The following is a 26216-nucleotide window of genomic DNA, read 5'->3' on the forward strand; positions in this document are numbered from 1 at the left end:
ATGAATATTCTAACCTGCTTAAGGAAATAAGGGTGTGTTTGGGGACTAGCAGTAAGTTTTTAAAGATTACCTTAAAATAAAATTGTTGGATATCCATATAACAGCCACTCTAGATTCTGTTATATATTATTAGGTATCTGGACCAAATGGAATTCCTGTTTAGGAACAGCCATGCTGTTCATTCTGTACAGACTTTCAGTATCTTAGGTAATATGACATAACAATAGAGACATGTGAACGGAACTTTAAGATTTCATGTTATGAGGTGTTTGGTGTTTTTTTTTTTTTTTAAGATTTATTTATTTATTTGAGAGAGAGAGTGTGTGTGTGCACGCAAGAGCAGGCAGAGGGGAAGAGGGAGAGGGAGAGAATCTCAAGTGACTCAGTACTGAGTGAGGAGCCGGACTGGGGCTTGATCCTATGACCCTGAGATCATGACCTGAGCTGAAATAAAGAGTTCAGCACTCAACCAATTGAGCCACCCAGGCACCCCATTTTGGTTTGTTTTTAAAAAATACTCTGGGGGCGCCTGGGTGGCTCAGTTGTTAAGCGTCTGCTGCCTTCGGCTCAGGTCATGATCCCAGGGTCCTGGGATCGAGCCCTGCATCGGGCTCCCTGATCAGCGGGAAGCCTGCTTCTCCCTCTCCCACTCCCCCTGCTTGTGTTCCCTTTCTCGCTGTCTCTGTCAAATAAATAAATAAATAAAATCTTTAATAAAAATAAAAATTAAAATAAATAAATAAAAAATAAATAAAAATAATCTGAATAACTGCCCTTCCAGTACATAGAGATGGTGATGACAGCAATGGTTAATGGGAGCAAGATATGAGAGAGTTAACACATGTGAATATAAACAAAACAGCTTCTACGTCTTCCTCAAGAGGAGAGCATCTCTAGAAAACAACAGTGTTGGTATCTGGAAAACACCTGTGAGCAACTTCTACCTGTGGCTCCTCCATCAGCTACTACTGCCAGGACAGCTTACAAGCCTTTAGGTCATCTCATACCCTTGCTATGTCAAGAATGCTTTCTCCCTGTATAGTCCTCTTGACAGCTCTGTCAGTCTTTGCCCTCCAATGCTAGTGATGAATGGGCTGGGAATGCCCCCACCGAACAGAGGCTGAGCAATAGCTCACTGCTCCTAATTAATAATAGCATAATATAAGGCATCAATTTCAGTTACCTGATTTCCTAGTAAAAACTAGCCTAGTAAAAACTAGGCTAATAAAGAGTTGGTGTGGACTGCTCAACTGCTTTATGCAGAGTCGCCCTTTTGGGAAAAGCTGAAAACTGAGCTCTATAATTTAGCCAAAAGTGATCTCTTTCAGTTCTCAATTATATGGCATCTGCCGAATGTATTATTAATAGGGCTCTTCACACACGCTATTTGGTGGGATAGTTATTTGCCTATATTTACTTGAAAATACTTCAGTTGTAAGATTTCCTGAAAATGAACTCCCATATACAAAGCAAATGTGAAAAAACAATGCTACAAATCTCAAAAAACAAAGCTGTTATTTGGCATTACGTGGCAAAAATGTGACAGGGTATACATTTCTTTTCATTCCAGCCCATTGGAAAGTAAACAGGACTAGCCTTAGGCAAAGTTGTTCAAGATGTTCTTTGACTTAGTAAAGGTTTACATTTTAATGTAACCAAATCGGTCGAACTTTTTTTTTGTGATTTCTTCCATTACTTTTATGGTTAGCCTTTTCATCTAGAAATCTGGAATTTATGTATTATTTTAATTAAGTGGCTTTATAAAAATGAAACAAATGTGTACCTCTTTAATAAGTCTTAAATTTATATATGTATATGTACATATGTTTATATATACAAACATACATGCATATGTATAAACTTATCTTTTCTATTATGGAAATTATTATTTTTTAACTTTTTAAAAGTAAAGTATAATTGACAAAATTGTAAGCTATTTAAAGTGTACAATGTGATGATTTCAGATATGTATATATTTGTATAAACTTAGATTAACAAACGTGGGTCTCAAAATCAACTTTTTTCCTTCACAGAGAGTCTCCCCAATACTTATTACTAAAAGATCCTTCCCATTTCCACTGGTTTGCTTATAAATAAGGGTCTGTTTCTAGACACCCAAATTGGTTCTACTGGGCCATTACCAAACAATATTTTTAGTTTTTATTAGTTTTAAGTAAATGGCAAAAGACTTCCCTCTTACCAACCCCAATACATATATTGGACTAAATGAGTATTCTACCATGTTAGCTATTTTCAATATCAGGTGAAGATGTAAATCCTGTAAGGTTTTTCCTCAAAGTTCTACAGTCTCCTTTGTCAATGTTCTGTGTAATGGTCTCTCTCCTTTTACAGATGCCCAACTCCTCAGCCTCCTCCTTGCAGGAGGTTGAGATGCTAAAGACAAGGTACTGGAGTTTGCAGAGGATCTCTTTCCCTTTAACACATGGTTGTCCTACTCTAATACAGGTATCTTTTGCTTACAGATTTTTTTTTCCTGTGGATTTTCTATACCTCCTCTAAACTTAATCTAGCTTCAATCTTCTAAGCCCCAAGACTTCCAGATACAAATTTTATGCTGTCTATTGTGACTGAACTTACGTGATTTAAAAAAAATTTTTAATTTTTAAAAAATTTTATGTATTTATTTGACAGAGAGAGAGAGAGAAAGAGAGCACAAGCAGGGGGAATGGCAGGCAGAGGAAGAAGTAGGCTCCCCATGGGCCAGGGAGCCAGGTGTGGGGCTTGATCCCAGGATCCTGGGATCATGACCTGAGCTGCAGGCAGATGCTTAACCAACTAAGCCACCCGGGCGCCCCTGAACTTATTTGATTTAGAAATTAATGATTTACTTTTTTTTTTTAAAGATTTTATTTATTTATTTGACAGAGAGAGAGAGACAGCCAGCGAGAGAGGGAACACAAGCAGGGGGAGTGGGAGAGGAAGAAGCAGGCTCCTAGTGGAGGAGCCTGACGTGGGGCTCGATCCCGTAATGCCGGGATCACGCCCTGAGCCGAAGGCAGACGCTTAACCGCTGTGCCACTCAGGCGCCCCTAATGATTTACTTTTTGTAATTTCTTATCTGGTATCTCAAAATGTATCCCTGTGCTTATTATATTATTTCTATTTCTAAATAAATGTTCTGATTTAAAATATGATATTAATAACTATACTTCGAAATTTTAACAGCTGTCTCAAAGTAGGTAAGCAGGGGAGGAAGACTTACTTTCTATTGTCTACCCTTTTTGTATCTTTTGAATGTTGTGCCGTTTCATGTATGCATGTAAACAATAAAAAGTGGCACTGGTCTTCTCCAACTGCCCCCTGCCCCCATAATATTGCTGTATTAGAAGAGATAATATCTATATTTTTCTCTTTTCCCTACATAAATATTTAGCAGGTATTCAGTAACTAATGAACAGAATGAATAATCCCAATACTGGCTTAACCCATCACACAGGGTCTAGATAGGAACCAAATTTCATCTCTGGCTGATGAGCTAGCTGACAGAAGAATAGGAATTCCTCAACTACTTACTCTTCCTTCTTTGAAGGAAGATTCTCAAAGAATCTTTGAAAGAATCAGTTGGTTTCTGATTCTCAACCCTGTGTGGTTCACCAAATTTCTAGCAGCATGGGTATGGCTGTGTGTGTGTGTGTGTGTGTGTGTGTGTGTGTGCTGGGGGTTCAGGGAAGTTCAGCAATAATGAGTTTATGTTATTAAAATGTAGTGTAAACATCTAGAATTTTTAAAGAAACCACAAATAAACTAAGCTGAATCCTGTATTTCTGATGCTTTGTTTAAAGTTACAACAATTCTACCTTTTCAAAACTCATCTAAGGGTTAACACTGACTGTAAAAACTAAACCCACTATACATATTTTACTTCACTGGGCTCACATTTAAAAGCAAATGTCTGAATTTGTCTGACAGTCAATTTGAACTGGAGTCAATTCAAATTCTTGCCTTTTATTTATGTCTTGCTGCCAGACAAAATTTGTTGCAGAATTTGCAATAAGCATCCATCTTCCTTTTCCACTTGTAAGATGAACCATCAGGAACATCCTAGACCTTAACTGTTACCATACCCTGAGTCTGCCCACTCAGTTGAGACTTAGGCTCTAATATAATCCCACTAAAGTTGTGGAGGAAGTCTCCAAGTCCTAATGATATAAAAAGATGCTCAGTCCCAGACATAACAGGTTAAATCTTTTGTTGCTTTTTCTGACATTTTTTGTTGGGGGGGAGGTGGTGGGATGGGAATGTATTTATCCTTGATGGTTTTCAAGATAATAGTTACCACTTACTGGGATGAAAAGTACAGCATAGAGAATACAGTCAATAATATTATAATAATGTATGATGACAGATGGTAACTGCACTTATCATGGTGAGCATAACAAAATGTACAGAATTGTCAAATCATTATATTGTACACCTGAAATATAACACTGCATGTCAACTATACTTCAATAGAAAAAAGCATTGCTTTTAATTAAAAAGTTCCATTTATTGTGTTGAAGAGTCTTCCATATATATTTTTTAAAGATTTTTTAATTTATTTTTTATTTTTTAAAGATTTTATTTATTTATTTGACAGAGAGAGAGACAGCCAGCGAGAGAGGAAACACAAGCAGGGGGAGCAGGAAAGGAAGAAGCAGGCTTCCAGCGGAAGAGCCTGATGCGGGGCTCATCCCAGAACGCCAGGATCACGCCCTGGGCCGAAGGCAGACGCTTAACGACTGAGCCACCCAGGCGCCCCTATTTTTTTAAATATTTTTATTTATTTATTTGACAGAGAGAGAGCAAGTCACAAGCAAGGGGGGAGGCAGAGGGAGAAGCCTGGGGTCAAGACCCAAGTCGAAGGCAGACACTTGACCAACTGAGCCACCGAGGTGCCCCCCTTTCTTAATTGAAAAATTTTTCTAGGGGCGCCTGGGTGGCACAGTGGTTAAGCGTCTGCCTTCGGCTCAGGGCGTGATCCCGGCGTTGTGGGATCGAGCCCCACATCAGGCTCCTCCGCTGGGAGCCTGCTTCTTCCTCTCCCACTCCCCCTGCTTGTGTTCCCTCTCTCGCTGGCTGTCTCTATGTCTGTCGAATAAATAAATAAAATCTTTAAAAAAAAAAATTTTTTTTTCTAGAGTTTTCCATGGGTTAAAAATGGCGGGTTCTTTGTGTCCTCAGACCTCTCCTCGTCTTGTTGGCACTCACTCCCCAGGTAATCCCGCCCAGTCTGATGACATTAAGCACCATCTGTTCTCTGACAATTCTCCATTTTCCATCTCCAACCTAGACCTCTCCCAGCAATTCCAGACTCACTCATACCCAACTGCCTGCTTGACACACCCACCTGGTTGGCTGACAGATATTTCAAACTCAGCATGTCCAAAACCAGACAGACTTTTTTTTTAAAGATTTTTATTTATTTATTTATGACACACACACACGCGCGCGCGCACACACACACACACACACACACATATACACACAGTGGTGGGGAGAGGCAAAGGGGAAAGCAGTCTCCCCACTTAGCAGGGAGCGCAATGCAGGACTCGATCCCAGGACCCTGAGATCATGACCTCAGCCAAAGGCAGATGCTTAACAGACTGAGCCACCCAGGTGCCCCAAATCTTCCATATATTATCTCATATGTAATCCTCTCAACAATCTCCAAAGTATTATCATTCCCACTTTACAGATGAAGAAATACAAGGTTAGAGCAATCTGTTCCTATGTTACACAGCTAAATAAGATACAAAGATAGGATCTGAATCTAAATTAGTCTGCCTCTAAAGCCTGTATTTTTAACTACGTTGTCTCACAAGATGAGGATACACCTTCTTGGTTCTCAGCAGCCCACACTTCCAGGTGTAAAACACTAAATGGTCTGTGTACTGCACTTGAGAATAAAATTGTGGACTAGAGTGGAAGACATCAAGGCTTGTAGGTTTATTTTTGGCTGAGAAGCAGGTTATTGATTTTATGTTTGACCTCTCTCTACCAGAAAAGAAATAGAATCAGCAATAAAGCTGCATACTGGTGGCAAAGGGGAAGACATACAGAGCAGAAGAGGCAAGAAGCAAAAAGAAAATGTCAAAGTAAAAAGCAGCAAGAGGAAAGAAACTGGAAAAAGAGCTAGGGGACAGAAACTCAACAATGCAAAGCTGCAAGGTTATTATGAGACACATAATGTGTTTCCCTTTGTGAGTATTTTATTGATGATATGAAAAACAAAGTTCAGTTCTTAAAGAGCTGGAAAATTTCAGAAGTGTCTTTAAGTCACGAAAAAAGGGGGAATGTAACTTGATTAAATCAACCGGGGTACATCCTTAATATAGAATGTGGGGTTTTTAACAATGTTACAGGAGACAATTTAATGTTATAGGAGAATGTTCATTATATGTTCATCCATAAACAAAGAAGATTACAAATATACAGAGAAAGGTCCCAATTTGTTAAAACTAAAACAAAAAAAAATGTATGTATAATATAATAAAATCATAACAGTAGCTATCTCTTCTTTGTGATTTATGATTTTTTTCTGTTTCCCAGATTGTCAATAAAAAGTTACCAATTTTTTTGAGAAGTATAATTACTATCTATTTTCAAAAGTTCTTCATCACCTCAAACAGAAACTCTGTAACCATTAAGCAATAACTCCCTGTTCTCTCTGCCTCCTAGCTCCTAGTAACTCTATTCTACTTTTTGTCTCTATAAATTTGCCTATTCTAGATACCTCATCTAAGTGGAATCATACAGTATTTGTTCTTTTGTGTCTGGCTTATTTCACTTAGCATAATGTCTTCATGGTTTATCCACATTGTAGCATGTGTCAAAATTTCATTCCTTTTCATTGCTGAATGATATTCCATTGAAAGTATATACTACATTTTGTTTATTCATCTGTTAATAAACATTGGGTTGTTTCCATCTTTTGGCTACTGTAAATAATTGTGCTACAAATATTACATTCGTGCACAAGTTTTATTTGAACACCTGTTTTCAATTATTTGGGGGTATCTATCTAGGAATGGCATTGCTAGATCATATGTTAATTCTATGCTGAACTTTTTGAGGAATGACCACACTGTTTTCCGCAATGGCTATGGCATTTTATGCTCCCATCTATAATCCACAAGGGTTCCAATTTCTTCACATCCTCTCCAACACGTTATTGTCCTTTTCTTTTCCTTTTTGTTATAATAGCCATCCTAGTAGGTGTAAAGTATCTTACTGTGGTTTTAATTTGCATTTTCCTTGTGATTAATAATGCTGAGCATCTTTTCATGCACTTATTGGTCATTTGTATATCTTCTTTGGCAAAATGTCTATTCAAGTCCTCTGCTCTTTTTTTTTTTTAAACTCTTATTTATTTGAGAGAGTGAGTGAGAGAGAGAGCAAGAGCAAGGGGACGGGCAGAAGGAGAGAGAGAAGCAAGCTCCCTGCTAAGCAGGGAAGCAGACTCGGGGCTTGATCCCAGGACTCTAGGATCATGACCTGAGCCGTAGGCAGACATTTAACCGACTGAGCCACCCAGGCGCCCCTCCTCTGCTGTTCTGAATTGGGTTGTTTGGTATTTTTGTTGTTGGGTTGTAGGAGTTCTTTATATATATTCTGGACATTAATCCCTTATCAGATATATGATTTGCAAATATTTTCTCTCATTCTGTTAGTTGTCTTTTTTACTTTCTTGATAGTATCTTTTGATGAATAAAAGTTTTTAATTTCAATGGAATCAAATTTAACTATTTATTTTATTGCCCATACTTTTGGTGTCATATCCAAGAAACCAGGCATTTTTAACTCAGTAAAAAACGTACTTTAAAAAAATCAGGTGAAAAAATAGTTGCTAGTAGTGGAGTAGAAAATGCAGAAGGAAATTACAGCTTACTGCCTCTCATCATGAATTCAAAACACAGTACAAAAAAGCTCAAAATGAAGACTTTTAAGCATCCACATTCCTCCTCTTACTAGAATGTGACCTAGTAGAGGATCTCTTAGTCTAAAGATACATATAAAAGCTTCTCTACTTCAAACTTTCAACTTAATAACTTTCATAACAAAAACAAATTCACCCACTGGATCAAGAACTCATCAACTTTGGGGGCACCTGCGTGGCTCAGTTGCTAAGCGTCTGCCTTCGGCCCAGGGCGTGATCCCAGGGTCCTGGGATCGAGCCCCACATAGGGCTCCCTGCTCTGCTGGGAGCCTGCTTCTTACTCTCCCACTTCCCCTACTTGTGGTCCCTCTCTCACTGGCTGTCTCTAGCTCTCTTAAATAAATAAAAATCTTTAAAAAAAAGAAAACAAAACTCATCAACTTTGCCCACCATTTACAGATGACATATCAGATCATTTGCACAGTTAAAAAACAAGTGGACTTAGCAAGAGCCTTTTGGTACCAAACCATTTCGTATGTTCCATGCAATTTACAACTGACCCCTAAGACTCACATCTCAAGTCAGAAGCCATGGTAAAGGGATTTATTCCTGGGTGTGTAAACATCAGCTCTATCATCTGTTATTTTTAAAAGACCCTTTTCTTTTTTTAAAATATTTTATTTATTTGATAGAGAAAGAGAGGGAGAGGAAAAGCACGAGCAGGGGGAGAGGGAAAAGCAGGCTCCACGTAGAGCAGGGAGCCAGACACAGAGCTCAATCCCAGGACCGCAGGATCATGACCTGAGCCAAAGGCAGACACTTAAAAGACTGAGCCACCCAGGTGACCCTAAAAGACCCTTTTTTCTTTTTTTCCCCTTCTTTTCTACTACCTAAGATTTTTTCCCTAAATCGGTTGTATTCTGAAAATTATTCTTTTTTTTATGGGTTTACCAGTAGTAATATCAGGAACTTTGATAAAGAGTGCCATATTTTAGGTGAAACTCTAGTCCGAAATTTGTCTACTGCCATGAAAATTATTAGAATGCTTCACTAGGCCATAAATTCTTGGGTCCTACCAAACCTCAAGCAGGCAGAGCCTCAAATCAGCTTAACAGCAATACCCCCAGGTTTTTTTGTTTTTTTTTTCCAATCTCACTTATCCTGGCAATCCATTCATTTGCAAGTCGGGGATCTGACTGTAGGGAAGGATCAAATCATGTATGAGTCTTCCAAAACCAGAACCCAAAGGCAGAAGTGTGTTATTATTCCCTTAGAGATGATACTTCTAAAGAGAATCTATATTTCCCAGGAGCCCTTTATTAATACTCTAAGTATAAATCTCTGAGATTATCCCATAAAGCAACTTGGAATAAAGTCTTTAGCCGAAATGTTTGAAGTTTATGGAACAGCGGTTCCCCAACTTAGTGCACATGGGATGCACCCCCAGATGATTAAAAATATTGACATCTGGTTCCCACCTGCAGACACTGTGATTTAACTTAACTGGACAAGACCTGGGCATCAGGTCTTTAAATCCCTGCCCCTACATTCTAATGTGAGCAAAATTTGGGAACAACCGTGTCTTCAATTTCTTCTGCCTTCAGTTCTGGGATTGACAGGAAACAAAAATCCTAAGTTCTTATTTCTGGGATTTTTTGGGGCTGAATGAACCAAGAAAGCACAAGGTAACACCCACCATCCTGGAACCATTTTCACATGACCATGGTATTTTCTCTCCACAGAATTTTAGGCAAAAGTATAATAGAGTGCCAGCTGAAACCATTGTCAAGCAAGTACCAATTTGGGGAGTTGGTTAGGTGATCTGTTACTGCTAAAACTATAAGCAGGCGAAGAACTGGTATAGGGTGGAGATAAAAGGCCAAAGTGGGACATCTATCAAATGTAAGCCACTCCACCCACAGACCGTGGGGGAGGCTGGGGAGGAACAGTAAAGATCTAATACAATTCTTCCTCCCATCTGTAAGTTCCCACACCATGGAAACTTCGCATAAGTGCAACAAAGCCTGACTCACCACACCCTGAAATCTCACATCCTCCCTTTCTTCTTGCTGAGGTAACCACACACTGTACCCACAGTGCGAGGCAGCTCAGCAGAGGTCATCACGCCCTCAGCTGTCCCGCTGGAGTCACTCTCTGAAAGCTACTGGAAATAAGAATGGTATCATCTCAATGGGACAGCTTTGAAGAAATACTTGCCTGAGGCTGAGATGGAATCACACTTGTCCACGGTTTTGCTGCTTTATGGCCTAACAGGAAGAACCCGGATAAGAACATGGCTAGGGGCTAGTCTACACAACGCACTTTTCCTTTCAGCCTTCTTCAGCTAGAGGCTGATAGAAACGGTTAACTGCTGAAGCCTCTTTTTTTTTCTGGTAACCTCCACTTGGCATTTTCAAGGTTTGTTAACAGAGCAGAACCAAACCACATTGTAGTTCTCAGTGCCAAAAAGAGGGGAGATAGTAATGTAGAGAGTGGAGTGGTTGAGATCAGAGGGTGGACAATCTTCAGCCCAGTGACTCTGGGAAGCAGTGTCTCATTATTATAAACAGTTCTGGATTTCCTTCCTCTCTCTAACCTGTGACAGTAATTATTTTGAAATTTTCAATGGCTTTTGTTTTGGGTTGAATTGTGTCCCCCACCCCCCAGTTGGTTGAATTGAAGTCCTAACCCCTAATAGCTCAGAATGTGATCTGATTTGGAAACAGGGTCTTTACAAAGGCAATCAAGTTAAAATGAGGTCATTTAAGTGGGCTCTAATCCAATATGACTGGTGTCCTAATAAAAGGGAAATTTGGACACACTGACAGACACACAGAGGGAAGAAGAGATGTGAAGGCACACAGGGAGAAGATAGCCATGTGACTGGAGTGATGACATCTGTAAGCCAAGGGATGCCAAGGATTGCTGGCAAACACCAGAAGCTAGAGGCAAGGAAACATTCTTCCCTAAAACATCAGAGAGAGCACAGCCCTGCTAACACCTTGATTTCTGACTTCTAGCCTCCAGAACTGTGAGACAATAAATTTGTTTTAAACTACCCAGTTTTTGGCACTTTGTTATAGTAGCCTTAGGAAATACAGCCTCCAAAGCAGACCTGGTATTGATTAAATCAGTCAGATTTTACTTCGATTAGCCTTGGTGAATTACTGCTGCTAGCCAAGATTATAGTCTAGGTCAGTGGCTCTCAAATAGGGTGGGTGGAACACAGTCGTGATGGTAGCAAATCATAATTCCTTGGGAAGCTGTTTCATAATAAATACCTAAGCTCTATACTGAGCCCGCTGATTCAGAACATAAGGAGTAAGGGATAGTCAACCTATCTTTTAAACAAGCTCCCTAAGTGATATCATTGACTTGCTCTGATCTCATGCACCACTACGCCACCCTCAACTGAGTAACACAAGCTTAAATGAAAGAATAAAACTTTGGGTTTCCCCCAAATTTATCTGTAGATCTAATGTAATCCCAATCAAAATCTCAGCAGTTTTTCATAAAAACTCACAAACTGATCCTAATATTTATATGAAAATGCAAAAGGCCAAGAATACCCAAGGCAATCTTGAAGAAGTCCAAGAGAGCTGAAGAACTTATAGCACTAGATACCAAGCCTCTTAAAGCTATAGTTATTAAGACAGCGTAGTACTGGGATGCCTGGGTGGCTCAGTTGGTAAAGCGTCTACCTTTAGCTCAGGTCATGATCCCAGGGTCCTGGGATCAAGTCCTGAGTCGGGCTCCTTGCTCAGAGGGGAGCCTGCTTCTCCCTGGTGCTCTCTCTCTGACAAATGAATAAGTAAAATATTAAAAAAAAAAAAAAAGACAGTGTAGTACTAACACAAGACTAGACAAATGGAAGAGTGGAACAGAAGACAGGGTCCAGAAATAAATGCATACCTATGTCACCTGACGTGACAAATGACACTGCAGTGCAGAAGGGTGGGGGTGAGAAGGATGGCCTTTTCAGTAAGGTGCTGGGTCAGTTAGGTAACCATATGAAAAAAGTAGAATCTTGACTCCCAACTCATACCCTAAACAAAAATCAATCTTAGAATAGACTGTAGATCTACATATGAAAATTAAAAAAAATAAAGTTCTCAGAAAAAATACATAGGAGAATATCTTCATTACCTTGGTAAAGGCAAAATTTCCATAAACAGGGCACAAAGCACTTACTATAAAGGAAAAAAAGATAAACTAGACTTTATAAAAATGAAGAACTTCCATTCACGAAGTTACCATTAAGAGAAAAGGCAAGATACAAAATAGGAGAAGACATTAACAATACATACATATCTGATGAAGGACTCCTAATCAGAATATACAAAAAAATTCCTGCAAATCTGTAAAAAACACATACAACCCAATCCAAAGTTAAAAGGATTCAACATGCACTTCATAAAACATTTCCAAATGGCCAATAAGCACATGAAAAGATATCTTGCTCAATTTCATGATCTTCATGGAAATGCAAATTAGTATCACACATACACCAAACACGACGGCTAAAATGAAAAAGACAAGTCAGTCAGGTGTTGATAAGGATGCAAAGCAACCAGGATTCTAATCGGAAGAACGAGTATAAGTTGCTTCAGACACTTGAAAACTGGCAATATCTACTGGAGCTGACCACAGGTGCACCTAAGGACTCAGGAATTCCACTCCTAAGTATATACAGAATAGGACTGTGTACATATATTCCTCAAAAGACACATGCAACAATTTTTTCAGCAGCAGTTTGCACTATAGCCCCAAACTGCAAACAATCCAAATGCTCATCAACAACTGAAAGTGTTACATTTACATAATGAAATACTATAAAATAATGAGAATAAACAAAGTACCACTACATGTAATAACATGGATAAATTTCACTGGCATAATATTGAACAGCTAGACATAAAAAAGTACACACTGTAATGACTTTATATAATGTTCAAAATGGAGAACACTGTGATGTTGGCAATCAGAACTGATTTTTTTTGAAGGGGTTAACTATTGGAAGGGAAGAATGAAGGGGCTTCTGGGGTTGTGGTAATAATGCATTTCTTCACCTAGGTACTAATACCACGAAGTGAGCTCACTTTGAAAATTTGATGACCTGCATGCTTATGATTTGTGCCCATACTCATAGTTCTATTATTGTTCAGTAAGACCTATTAACATAAAAACAAAAACACCTGGGTTTGTGACTCCTGTGGATCAGTACCAGGATCAGCTGAGATGCAGGTTAGTTCTATACTTTGGGCGGTCTGCCCAAACTCCAGGGTAGTGGACCAGTCTACTATCTAATGCAACTGAGCTTGGGGGTGGGGGGGGAGGGTTTCCACTTTCTTCATCCATTCTTACTCCATACTGATACTTGATTCTGGGAGATTTTTTAATAGAATAATTCTAAGGAGCAGGCTAAAAGCTGAAAAGCAGAGGGGAGCTTGGTAAATGGGAATATGCACAGTATTTCAATGTACTGAATGATACAAGAAAATTTTCAAAAGATGGGCATAATCAGAATGAAGGAGAAGGCAGGTTGTTCACCGACATAGTTCAGGGTTAAAAAGTTTCATTTGATTTTGAGTTCAATGGGGGTAGAAAAGTATTTGATAGCAGTCTTTTAGGCTTTTAAAAGACATACTAAACAGAAAATAGAGTACAGCTTGTGGGAGGGGGAACTACTCAATTTTTCACCATAGCCTTTTTGTCACAGAGCTTGTTGCTATGGAGAAGGCCATGAAGGCAGCAACTAGGGGAAATAAAGGATCTGGCAGGAGTAAGCACAGTGACAGTGGATTAAACAAAAATTCCTTGAGCAATTAGCAAGTAGCAGGGCCTATAAATGATACACTTTCCATTTTTTTCCTAACCCCTACCCTTCTAAAAGTACAGGGGCTTGGTTTGCCACTATAATTTAACTCAAATACAGAGAAGGCTGAATGGGCCTAACAAAGCCTAAGCCTGGCAGACAAAACACAGGCCATTTAGCAATGCTGCCTCATGCCAGGGGGAATGAGCTACCTACCCACCCCTATCCTGGGGAAATGATCTCCAGCTGCCTAAATTATAAAGTTGATGCCCTATGATTTCTTTGTTCGGTAAAGCCTGAGGGAGATAGGATAATGAAGTATCAGAAGAGGTGCAGAACGGCCTCTCGTTTCATAAAGCAGTGAGGGACGGAGTGAGAGGAGAGAAAGAGGGAGTTCTTACTGGTATCATTAAGAGGCAGCAGCAGCGACCTGGGAGCAAAGCTCTGCCTGAACTGGTCTGAAAACTACTGCTGTGGGAGAAAAGGCTGGTTGCCAAGTTTGTTAATAGCTTCTGCCCATCATTGTTACAGCAGCTTTATCAACCAGGGCAGGGCCAGGACCTGTTTTTAGCAGTGTAAGCACCAAGACCAGAGGGTTCAACAACATCTTCCAGCAGATCTCACCACAACCAATGATTAACAAAGACAGTTCTCTTGTCTGTCCCACACAAATGATCACAGAACTGTAAATATCACAGCTGGAAGGACCACAGAGATATGTAGTCCAACCTCCTCATTTTACAAATGAGGACACTATGGCCCAGACCAGTTAAACGACCTCATCTCTTTTACCTCTTGGAATCATATGCCAAAGCTAAATTAACGGGCTAGTGATCGATCAGTCCCAGTTTCTACCAGACTGTATTTATTGCCTAGGTATCACTTATTGGGTTTCATACATAAGTATCAGGAACTAAATGATTTGTTAAAGGATGACATTAATAACAAAATAGGTCTGTCTCTGAACCCATCTTAGAGTAACAACTGAAATACAGAAGAATCTCATCTGAAGCAACCTTGCTTACCTGCCAAGTCCACAGTCTGGCCAACTGTACAACCCACTGTGCTTTGCTGGGGTGAAGGAGGTGGTGGGTGTCAGTGCACAAAGGACATCTCTCTCCCTTGAAGATTAGTTTATTTTGCAGTTTGTGAAATGAAACTCAAAAAAGTCTGTAACTGAAATTTTTTTCTTAGGGCTTCAGGATTTAAGTATATGACAGTGGGCAGATAACATAATCCACAATGGTATATAGACGCATAACTGCCCTAAAGCATTCCCTGGGAGTAAACTGCTAGGTGGGAAAAATGCGTTGGCTGATGTTTTGGGTGGGGGAGGGGTGGGAGAAAGTAAGTATTGATTTCCCTAATGTTTCCTTTGTGTGGCTGCTGTTGCCATGTGGTGGTCTGTTGCTATGAAGATTTGTGGTGCCAGACAATGGCTGCTAGACTCTTTATGACTGTGGTATTGGCAGAGCTGTTTCTCCGGGGGTCAGGCTAGTAAGCAACTGGCTAAGCAGTGGAGAAAGCTTGGTCACTGTGCACCATCTCCTTCTCCAGGTAAGTCCTGCGTGAGGCAAGACTGAAAGTGAAGGGTTGTTAACTATAGCCAAGGAAATAGAAAAACCAGAAGCTGAGAACCAGTGTAACTTTCCAGTATAAATATCTAAAATTAGATACTTCACGGTTCACACACATACTTTCCTACATCAGAATCACACAGAATATACCAAGGGTAACTACCAAGGTTATCATTTACATGAAAGAAGATTAACGGACAGCCCCTCCTTTTTAGGGAGAAGGATAAAGACTCGCAGCTGGGATCTGCAATCAGATGAGGATGAAGAACTGCTGAGGCAGGTTCTCAGTGGAGCTACCACAGGCAAACGAACTTCCTGCTAAGCAAAACCACTGCCTATTACTCTGATAATGAGAAAGCTGCAACCCATAGACCAAAGCAAAAGGCTCAACCACAGAGTTTGAAGCAGGGCCAAATGTTCTCCCAGGTAACGGGGGCCAGAGTCATAGAAGTCACCTTGGGTCTGTGCAAATGTCAGCTACTTACCCACCCTCTTCATCCTTCCACACATTTACTCTTCTTTCTATCTCACAGTATATTTTTACACTTTTAGAGTATATATAATGTAAAGCTCGTCTAGCCCCTATGCTGTCCAATACAGTAAACCACTAGTGACATGTGACCATTTAAACGTAATAATCCTCGGTATCATGTGCCACATTTTAGGGTACTCATATCACAGGTGACTAGACTACCATTTTGGACAGCATATTTCCACCAAAAAAGTTTTACTAAACAGTGCAGATCTAGTCCAAGCCCCCATAAATTAGAAATCTAAAGCCAGGATAAGTTAAGAGACTTACCCCAGATGACACAAACTAGCTAATGGTATAATCTGCTCTGGGATCCAACTCTCTTGACACTAGTTCAGATATCTGTTCTGCTATGCCTTTAAGACACTATTAGTTCTTGAAACAGTTATTTTCAAACAGTTCCTGACACTCTTAGTTGTTGAAAAAATGTGGAGATAGGGATGCACAGCCTTTCTATGTCTGCTTGTGCATATATATGACAAACCTTTAATGGACACAAAAATTGAAACTCCCTCCTCCCCACCAAATCTTTAAGCTGGAATTCAGCTTCGGAAGATGGACCAAACTTATCATATAGCTTTTCATGACAAACAAGGGAGTTGTACTCACGTTAGCTTCAAAAACATGGTCTTATAGCCCTGTAACTTCTGTCTTTCTTTTTTTTTTTTTTGGTCTTTCTGATATTCTGGTAAAAGACCAATTTCACAGATGTTAATAAGAGCAATTGGAGTGGGAAGGTGAACCCAGATAAATGATATCGAAGCTTTTTTTAGCAGAAGAATCCCCTTCAAAAATAGCTTTACAAAGGAGCTTAACATATAAACCACCCCAAAGTAGAACTATTCTGGGTTGCATCTGGTTGGGTAGCAGAGGTAGAGCCCAGGGCCTGCCCACTCAGCACCCCATACTCCTCTTATGACTGCTTCTGAGGTTCCTCCATCCTTTCAAGTTCCTCAGAATATAACGTCAAACCATTTCCTTTGAAAATACCTAAGGTTCTATCTCTGACTTTTATAATTTCAAAAGATTGGTGGTAGAAGACATAAGAAAGAAGGGAAGGGAGAAAGAGAAAGGAGGGAAGGGAGGAAGGCAGGAAGGAAGAAAGAATGAGGGAGGGAAGGATTACAAAATCCCTCATTATTTTTAGCCAATATATACCAAATGAACCCAAGAGAGGTTACCAAAAAATTACATTTTTACGTACATACCTGAAATGCATAGGCACAAGGCACAGGCAATTTCATTAATCAAATATTTACTGGTTATTTTACTTTTTGCATAAAGACTGAACTAGTTCTTGGGGGAAATAAAATGATATGTAAAATGCAATTCCTGGCTTCAGCTATCTTACAGTCTAATAAAGGAGAAAAGACACATAGGAATCCTAGGTGGAAACTAATAAGGACTGGCTTATATTTATGTTACTGTAGTCCTAAAAGGGCAGGAGAGAGATGGTGGAGCAGAAAAATGTTACAAGTAATGGCAGAAGACTCCCAAAATTTGACAAAAGACAAAATTACAGATTCAAGAAGCTAAGTAAATAAGGCCCCAAACAGGATAAACACAAAGAAATCCACATCAGACACATCATACATCATAAACTGCAGAAAATGACAGAAACACTTTGAAAGCAAATAGAGGAAAGTGACACATTACTTATAGGGGAACAACAACTTAAGTGACTATGTATTTCTCAGAAACGATGGAGGTTGTAAGTGGAAACAGAGCATTTTTAAAGTATAAGAAGAAGAGAAATGTAAACCTAGATGTCTGTATCCAGAAAACATCTTTTAGAATTAAGGTGAAATAAAGACATTCTCAGAGAATTAATAGCCAGTGAACCTGCTTCAAAAGAATTACAAAGAGATTCTTCAGACAGAAGGAAAATAATAGGCGATTGGAACATCAGGAATGAAGAAAGAACAACAGAAATGTTAAGTATATGGGTAAATATAATAAATTATTTTCTTGAGTCTTTAAAATATATATCACATGACTGAAAGGAAAAAATTTTTTAAAGATTGTCTGATGGGGTTTTCAATGTATTAGATGTAATACATAAGACCAGGAGTTTACAAACTTTTTAAATAAAAGACCAGATTGTAAATATTTTTGACTTTGCAGGCCATATGATCTCTTTTATAGATACTCTGCCACTCTAGCACAAAGTGGCTGAAAATACATGAAATGAGTGTGCCTAGGTTCCAATTAAACTTTATGTATGGACAATAAAATTTGGATTTCATATAATCTTCACATCTCATAATATTCTTGTTTTGATTTTACCAGTTCTTGGCAATGAGCATAAGACAATAACAACATAAAGAAGGGAGGGTAAAGGATCTTAAATAGTGGTAAGATTTCTACATTCTACTTGAGGTGGCAAAAAAATTCAAATTTTAAGTAGACTATGGAAAGTTGAATACATATATTATAATCCCCAGAGTAACCACTAAAAAACTATACAAAAAGATGAAGAATAGGTGGCTCAGTGGGTTAAATGTCCGACTCTTGATCTCAGCTCAGGTCTTGATCTCAGAATCCTGACTTCAAGGCCAATGTTGGCTTCCACACTGGGTGTGGAGCCTACTTAAAAAAAAAAAAAGATGAAGAAGTAAGAGTCAGAAATAACTCTAGGGAGGTTTAAGCCTAGAAAAAAGGTAGGATGGTAATACAGGTAATGAAAGTAGGTGTAATAAAAAGAAATAGTGAAGAGAGAAAGAGAAGCAAAATTTCAGAATAAAGATTATTCTTTTTTATACATTCTGAATTTAAGAAATCAGCTTCTGGTGATGTATAAAATGGGATTAGGCAAAAGGTCAAGTCTAGAGATAAAGATCTGGGGACTGTTCATACAAGGGAGACAGATGAAAAGCCATGAATATAAGAGACAGCACTTACTAAAAGAAGGCTGCTGAAGCAATGACTTCTGGGAGTTATGACGTATGAAGGTTATGCAAAGAAGAGCAGCAGAGCAGGCTGCTTCCCCTTCCTCCTTAATATGACTGTATTTTGTGTGGGTAAATAATGTATCCAGTTAAAACATGACGTTTCCTTGTCTCCCTTGCAGAAGGGGTAGCCAATGAGATGTAGGCAGAAGTCTTATATCTGGCTTCTGGGAAAGCTTGTTAAAGGTAAACAGATTAGGTGGCAAGCTCAAGCTACTTTATGCTTCTCCTTCATTTTCAAGACTGGAAAGTAAATGTGATGTCTAGAGCTACATTAGCAATTTTGCAATGAAGAGGTAACTTTAAGGAGCCTGGAACACTGATTACATTAGAAGTCATCATACCAGCCTTGGACTGCCTACCTTCAGAATGTTTTTATATTAAATTATTAATACTTCATCTTCTGTTCGTAGCAGCCAATTCCCATTTAACTCAATGTTTTCTCAACTTTCACCACTATGGCATAACAGTATGTGAAAAAAATATATTGTGGATAAGGCTATTTGTCTGGGGGAAAGGAGTGGGACACCAGTTGCCACAGTCCCTCCCTAAAGGCCAAAAGAACAGAACTGACAAATATTTCAGCATCCTAAAACCCTTCTGGAACTTCTGACTAAATAAAAACAAGGAGGAAGAGTGATTGACACAAAACAGAGAATAACCAGTCAAAAAGAGAAATGAGATTTTTGAGAGATATGATAATGACAAGAGAGGTGAGTTTCAAGAGTAGAGAAATAGTAGGGCTTCTAAAAGTCTAGGGCAGACTGAGAAAAGACCTTTGGAAAACAGATGATCATTGGTATGCGATCATTTCAGTCAAATGGTGGCAGAAGAAATCTGACGGCAAGACGGTACATGACACTGAGTAGGTAAAAAAAGATTGTAAACAGCAATAGCAAGTAGTGAAGAAAAGAAAAGAAGTCAATAGTTCAAAAGGGTAGCCAGGATGAGGAAAATACTCACTCTAAGTAACTGTTGCAGAGGGAGTTTAAACAGAAGGGGAAAGAATGAAGATGACGAAGAGCAGATAAAATTCATGGTATAAAGTCTTAAAGAATCTTCAGAATAAGGAGAGAAAAGGGAAATAATACGACATAAAAATACATTTTAAGAAAGAGGAGGGAAGCTGGGAGGGTTTATAGGCAGGTGTCTTTGATCCTATTTGCTTAAGAGCATGAAGAGAGAATGAATTGGGCTAATGAATCTTGAAAATGAGGTTAAGTAGTGGGAAATGTGAACGTAATAAGGGTGATGAAGGGATTGCTAAGCAGTACAGCGAGCTCAGCTTACGTCAGTCAGCATATACTTGCATCAAAAGCAACTGGGTTTTGTGAATTCTTCCACTTGTCAGAGTAGGATCAGAAGTTGAAAAGTGTGGGTGGAGATCTTCTGAATGGGAGACTGGCAAGGTGAGTAGTTTCATTTTTCTGAGAAAACAACTCTATATAACAAGTGTATAATGAAATTTCATCATTGATATTAATATTTTTTAGTTTTGCTATATGAACCTCTTCATTTTCAAGGTGCAATAGTCAACTAGTATACGGCTGTCCTGTTTTTCACTCCAGTGCTCTTTCCACTATACCACAGATTCTTCCAGAAAGCGCACTTGATAAAGTAGTGCTACACTTAGTGTGACTACTTAAAAAAGGAAAACCTATAGCATCTCCCGGAATTCTTAAAGACAGCCTTGCCTTTCTTAAAAACACCATAGAGGCCAGGAAGCAATTTTGCCTCAGCAAAAGAATATGGTCTGCCTTAAGGATTCTTATATATTGTTTCCAAGATCCTGGGTTAAAGTAAGCCCCGAGAACTAGGAATGGATTTGGGATCTGTTATTTCGATTTTTTTTTTTGTTTGTTTGTTTGTTTGTTTGTTTTAAAGTAGGTTCCATGCCCAGCATAGAGGCCAATGTGGGGTGTGAACTCACGACCCTGAGACCAAGACCTGAGCTGAGATGAGACCAAGAGTTGGACACTTAACCAACTGACCCACCCAGGTGCCCCTGTTATTTTTATTTGAACTGAGGTGGGACAAAATGAAATCAGGTGGAATCAGACCTCTGCATAAGTGCTAAGTCTCAAAAAAAAACCAAAGAAAACATTTCAAGTTACACTTGGGTCTTAAAAGTCCTAAGGTGGAGCCTAGTCAAGGAGGATCTTTGCAGTGCTGGCTGAATTATGAGCAGCCTAAAAAGAGATGGAATCTGCAGGAATTTAAAAATGTCTCCAAGGCAAGGTCTGCACTGAGATAGGGAAGAAAGAAGCACACTGCAGGATAGGCAGGCAAAGAAACCAGGAAGAATTGAGGCCCTGACCCCTACACCTGTTCTCAGCAAGGTGGCTCAGTTCTACAAGGACCTCATGATCTTCCATTTCCCTCAGAGGCCAAGCATTCACAGCTTCTCTCTAAGCTCTAAGGATTTTTCCATTTGAAGATAGTAGTTTGCCGGGCAAAGAGACAGACAGAAGTACAAAGAGTCGGGTGGCAGACAAAAAGCCTAGAAGGCTGAAGGATTTTTTTTTTCTAAAGTATCTGTATATAGTTCTTATTATTAACTTGAGGACTGACTCAGTATGCTAGATCTTAGAGATCTGCAGAGAATGATCTTTGCAGGAAATCTCTGTCACCTGAAGATGAAAAGGAATGTAAACCAACTCTGATCCCAATTCAGACCTTTGCCAACTGACGGTTCAGGTGAAGGCCCTCTGGGAGGGCGAGAAAGCAGAGTACAGTGTATAATTGCAGAACAGTTCTCTTTCCCTTGTGATGAATGAAAAAGAAAGAGGAGAGGTATTAAGCCCTGAAACACAATATAGTAAGTGGGAAAAAATATGGTATTAAAAGGAGGAGACCTAAAAATCTTACAGATATAAATAGAGTGATCTCACTACCTGGTGACAATATTTATTATGAGTTTCAAACGAGAAGGTCTAGAATTTTGTAAAGTATTTGATATGGTTTCTAAGTTCAAACAATACTACAATATCCATTAGGTATATGTTAACATAGATCTAGAAATGACAAGGACTAGATATAAGCATTCATTCATTCAAACATTTTTGAGGGCCTACTATAGATGCCAAATGTTAACCATTAGATATATTCAATGTTGAGCAAAAGAGAGTCTCTGAGCTCAAAGAATTCTAAGACAGTGCAAGAGATAGATGGTATTAGAAAAATAGAATTATATAACATTATGAACTGTGATAACTATTGTGAAATAAAATGCAGGGTACATTCCGGGGCGCCTGGGTGGCACAGCAGTTAAGCGTCTGCCTTCGGCTCAGGGCGTGATCCTGGCATTCTGGGATCGAGCCCCACATCAGGCTCCTCTGCCGGGAGCCTGCTTCTTCCTCTCCCACTCCCCCTGCTTGTGTTCTCACTCTCGCTGGCTGTCTCTCTGTCAAATAAATAAATAAAATCTTAAAAAAAAAATGCAGGGTACATTCTAAATGTGCAACAGGGGAACTTGGTAATAAGCTGCCAGGTACAACCAGAGAGCTTTTCAGAGGAAATAATTAAAAAATTTTTTTGTGTGTGCTAACATCCCCTTGACAGGAAGGGAGAACAGGGATGCTTAGATTAAAAAAGTATCCATTGTTCTCAGGAGAGTGAGAGGGTTAGCCTCACTTTCCTGCAAAGTTTTCATCAGGTTCACATATATGAAAAGCATCCTGCCCTTGGAGAAAAGTCACCATCATAAAGATGGATAGAAAAATAGGCAGGAAACTGATGTCTTCTATCTTCAATATATTGAGGTAATAGGCCCCAAAGGTTGCTTGGTGTCACAGAACTGTGGTCTGAACATGTTTGTCATTCCAACAGACTCTGTGGCTGTTTAGATGTTTGGCCATAGGCAGATGACATTTTTAAAATTAGAGATAGGGGCGCCTGGGTGGCACAGCGGTTAAGCGTCTGCCTTCAGCTCAGGGCGTGATCCCGGCGTTCTGGGATTGAGCCCCACATCAGGCTTCTCTGCTAGGAGCCTGCTTCTTCCTCTCCCACTCCCCCTGCTTGTGTTCCCTCTCTCGCTGGCTGTCTCTCTCTGTCAAATAAATAAATAAAATCTTTAAAAATAATAAAATAAAATAAAATAAAATAAAATTAAAATAAAATAAAATTAGAGATAGTCACTTGTGATTTCCAGATTGTATACTGAATACATTACACACCCAGAATCAACCTCTAGGGTCAACTTCTTTCTCCATTGTCTCTGCATTGATTTCTAACACAATAGGATTTTTTAAAAATTATTTATTTATTTATTTTTTTGCATTATGGTCTCAGGCACACAATAAAGCCTCATCAGCAATGTTATTCTGAAAGCTGAAGCTTTACTATATTGCTGTTTAACAATGAGAAAGCTAAAAACACAGAATTCTTAACATGTATCACCTCAATGCCTACTGCATGGTAGACTTTAAATAAATACTGAATCACAACAAAACATTCAGAAGAACAGACTATGATTTGAATGACCACAATGAAACGCCTGAATTTCCATGGGCAAACTGACAAAATAGCTTATGATAATTAGAGATAATGAGCTGTGTTCCTCTGGGCCTCTAAACTCCAGAGTGGGGATGCTTTGAAAGTCTGGTTACTGATGCAGAGACCTGATGGGACCCTGAGGCCCAGCCTCTCTAAACCACACATACTTTAACAAGAACTTGGATTCTTCATAAAAAGAATGTATACGCTGCAATCGAATTGCCACAGATGGTACCAAGGGATCAGAAATACCTGGTTAAGTCCCTTTACACCCCTATTTTTTCAGGTTTATGAACTTCCAAAATAGAAGAGATTCTGTTCTCAGGGGCAAATGCAACGTACAAGAAGCCTGGATGGTAGCCTCGGGCAGAAGCACCCTACAGTGAGCCAACTGCTTAGTGGATGCCTGAGAACAAGACCATGTAAACATTTCCCCTGTTGCCTAGGCCTATAAAATCTGTACTAAGTGACAGATGCATGAAGTGGCGTGGGTGGTTGGGCAATGAGGCAACCAGTGGGAAGGAGCTGGCTGCACCTCCAGGTGTTAAAAATGCAAGAGTTGCATATTCAATGAGCCAACACTAAGTCAATTTAAGAGTGACTGTTTTCCATTTCCTTGACTCCCACAGCTGTCCTTTCATTACTTTTTTCTCTTCAAGTCTGACCCAAAAGTTCATTTACATTCAAATTCTCCCATATAAAATGATAAAGAGGAATATGGAGAGTATAGACACAGTTTGAATTACCTGGCTAGCACTTACCAAACAACTGCTTAAATACCAGGGCCAACATTGTTGAATGATATGAAGGGGAGATAATTAATTTTAAAAAGTGGCAATTTTGAGAAGCTGGACGATTTTACTAAGAAGTTTGCTGCGATCCTCTGGATAGGTATCACAAGCAGACTATGGTCACTTGAGACTCCTAATAAATACTTGGTGTTATTTACAACGATAAGCCCATGTTGGCAGAAGCAGGTTAAGAAGGGATGGGACAGTCACGCATAGCACTTACCGTCTTCTGTTTCCTGCCACACAATGCCCTCGAGGTTGACGCTTGTCCCAGGTTCACAGGGGCCCAGGCACTCAGGCTCTGTAGCTAGAGCCACATCACATGTGTTGACCCCAACTGATCGGGTACGAACCATGATCTGCTCACAGGGGGATGAGATGTCATTACTGACCACTGGTACCAAAAGGTGCAGTGGCAGCACCGCTGGTGTAGAGACAGGGGACTCCATCTGTGAGGGAAGAAAAGGAATAGCTGAGTTGCAGAGAGAACATTTAGAGGAAATACCTTCTCTATATTTAATCTAGTCCTACATTCTTTCCTGCCAGTGTGGAAGGCTCTAAAATATAAGACTTTGGTCCTTCCTTTCAAGTTCCAGCTCGTGATACCACTACAAATCTAGTGGTTTATATGAGTGCACCCTGTGGTAGGAGAAGCTCTATTTCTTATTAATGATCTTCCTCATAAACTGTGCTTAGCTAAAAGTGTATTTAAAAATCCTGTCTCGAAGAAAGAGAAATTAAGGAGTCGATCCCATTTACAATTGCACCCAAAACCATAAGATACCTAGGAATAAATCTAACCAAGAGACAAAGGATCTGTACTCAGAAAACTATGAAAGAAATTGAAACTCATGAAAGAAATTGAGAAGACACAAAGAAATGGAAAAATGTTCCATGCTCATGGATTGGAAGAACAAATATTGCAAAAATGTCTATGCTACTTAGAGCAATCTACACATTCAATGCAATCCCTATCAAAATACTATCAACTTTATTTTCACAGAAATGGAACAAATAATCCTAAAATTTGTATGGAACCAGAAAAGACCCCGAATAGCCAGAGGAATGTTGAAAAAGAAAACCAAAACTGGTGGCATCATAATTCCAGACTTCAAGCTCTATTACAAAGCTGTAATCATCAAGAGAGTATGGTACTGGCACAAAAACAGACACATAGATCAATGGAACAGAACAGAGAACTCAGAAATGGACTCTCAACTCTATGGTCAACTAATCTTCGACAAAGCAGGAAAGAATATCCAATGGAAAAAAGGCAGTCTCTTCAACAAATGGTGTTGGAAAAATTGGACAGCCACATGCAGAAGAATGAAACTGGACCGTTTCCTTACACCATACACAAAAACAGACTCAAAATGGATGAAAGACCTGAATGTGAGACAGGAATCCATCAAAATCCTTGAGGAGAATACAGGCAGCAACCTCTTTGACCTCGGTCGCAGCAACTCCTTCCTGGATACATCGCCAAAGGCAAGGGAAAGCAAGGGCAAAAATGAACTATTGGGACTTCATAAAGATAAAAAGCTTTTGCACAGCAAAGGAAACAGTCAACAAAACCAAAAGAAAACTGACAGAATGGGAGAAGATATTTGCAAATGACATATCAGATAAAGGGCTAGTATCCAAAATCTATAAAGAACTTATCAAACTCAACACCCAAGGAACAAATAATCCAATCAAGAAATGGGCAAAAGACAGGAACAGACATTTCTGCAAAGAAGACATAAAAATGGCCAACAGACACATGAAAAAGTGCTCACCATCACTCGGCATCAGGGAAGTACAAATCAAAACCACAATGAGATACCACCTCACACCAGTCAGAATGGCTAAAATTAACAAGTCAGGAAACAACAGATGTTGGCGAGAATACGGAGAAAACGGAACCCTCCTACACTGTTGGTGGGAATGCAAGCTGGTGCAGCCACTCTGGAAAACAGCATGGAGGTTCCTTAAAAAGTTGAAAATAGAGCTACCCTATAACCCAGCAATTGCACTACTGGGTATTTAACCCAAGGATACAAAAGTAGTGATCTGAAGGGACCCCTGCACCCCAATGTTTATAGCAGCAATGTCCACAATAGCCAAACTATGGAAAGAGCCGAGATGTCCATCGACAGAAGAATGGATAAAGAAGATGTGATGTACACACACACACACACACA

General features: G+C 39.4%; 1 protein-coding gene across 8 annotated transcripts in view; it reads right to left on the reverse strand.

The window, feature by feature from the left end:
* ZNF609 (zinc finger protein 609) overlaps window positions 1–26216 on the reverse strand; it is a 258912-nt gene that overhangs the window by 79867 nt on the left and 152829 nt on the right. For all 8 annotated transcript variants that reach the window (XR_005838159.1, XR_005838158.1, XM_040643118.1 and 5 more), the window contains exon 3: window positions 24257–24482. Coding sequence is in view for 6 of the 8 variants with exons in the window: in XM_040643118.1 (XP_040499052.1) it covers window positions 24257–24482 (226 nt within the window). In the remaining 2 variants the exon portion in view is untranslated. The remainder of the gene's footprint in view (window positions 1–24256; window positions 24483–26216) is intronic.

This window comes from Ursus maritimus, unplaced genomic scaffold (assembly GCF_017311325.1).
Source record: "Ursus maritimus isolate PB19 unplaced genomic scaffold, ASM1731132v1 scaffold_27, whole genome shotgun sequence".
Lineage (NCBI taxonomy): Eukaryota > Metazoa > Chordata > Mammalia > Carnivora > Ursidae > Ursus > Ursus maritimus.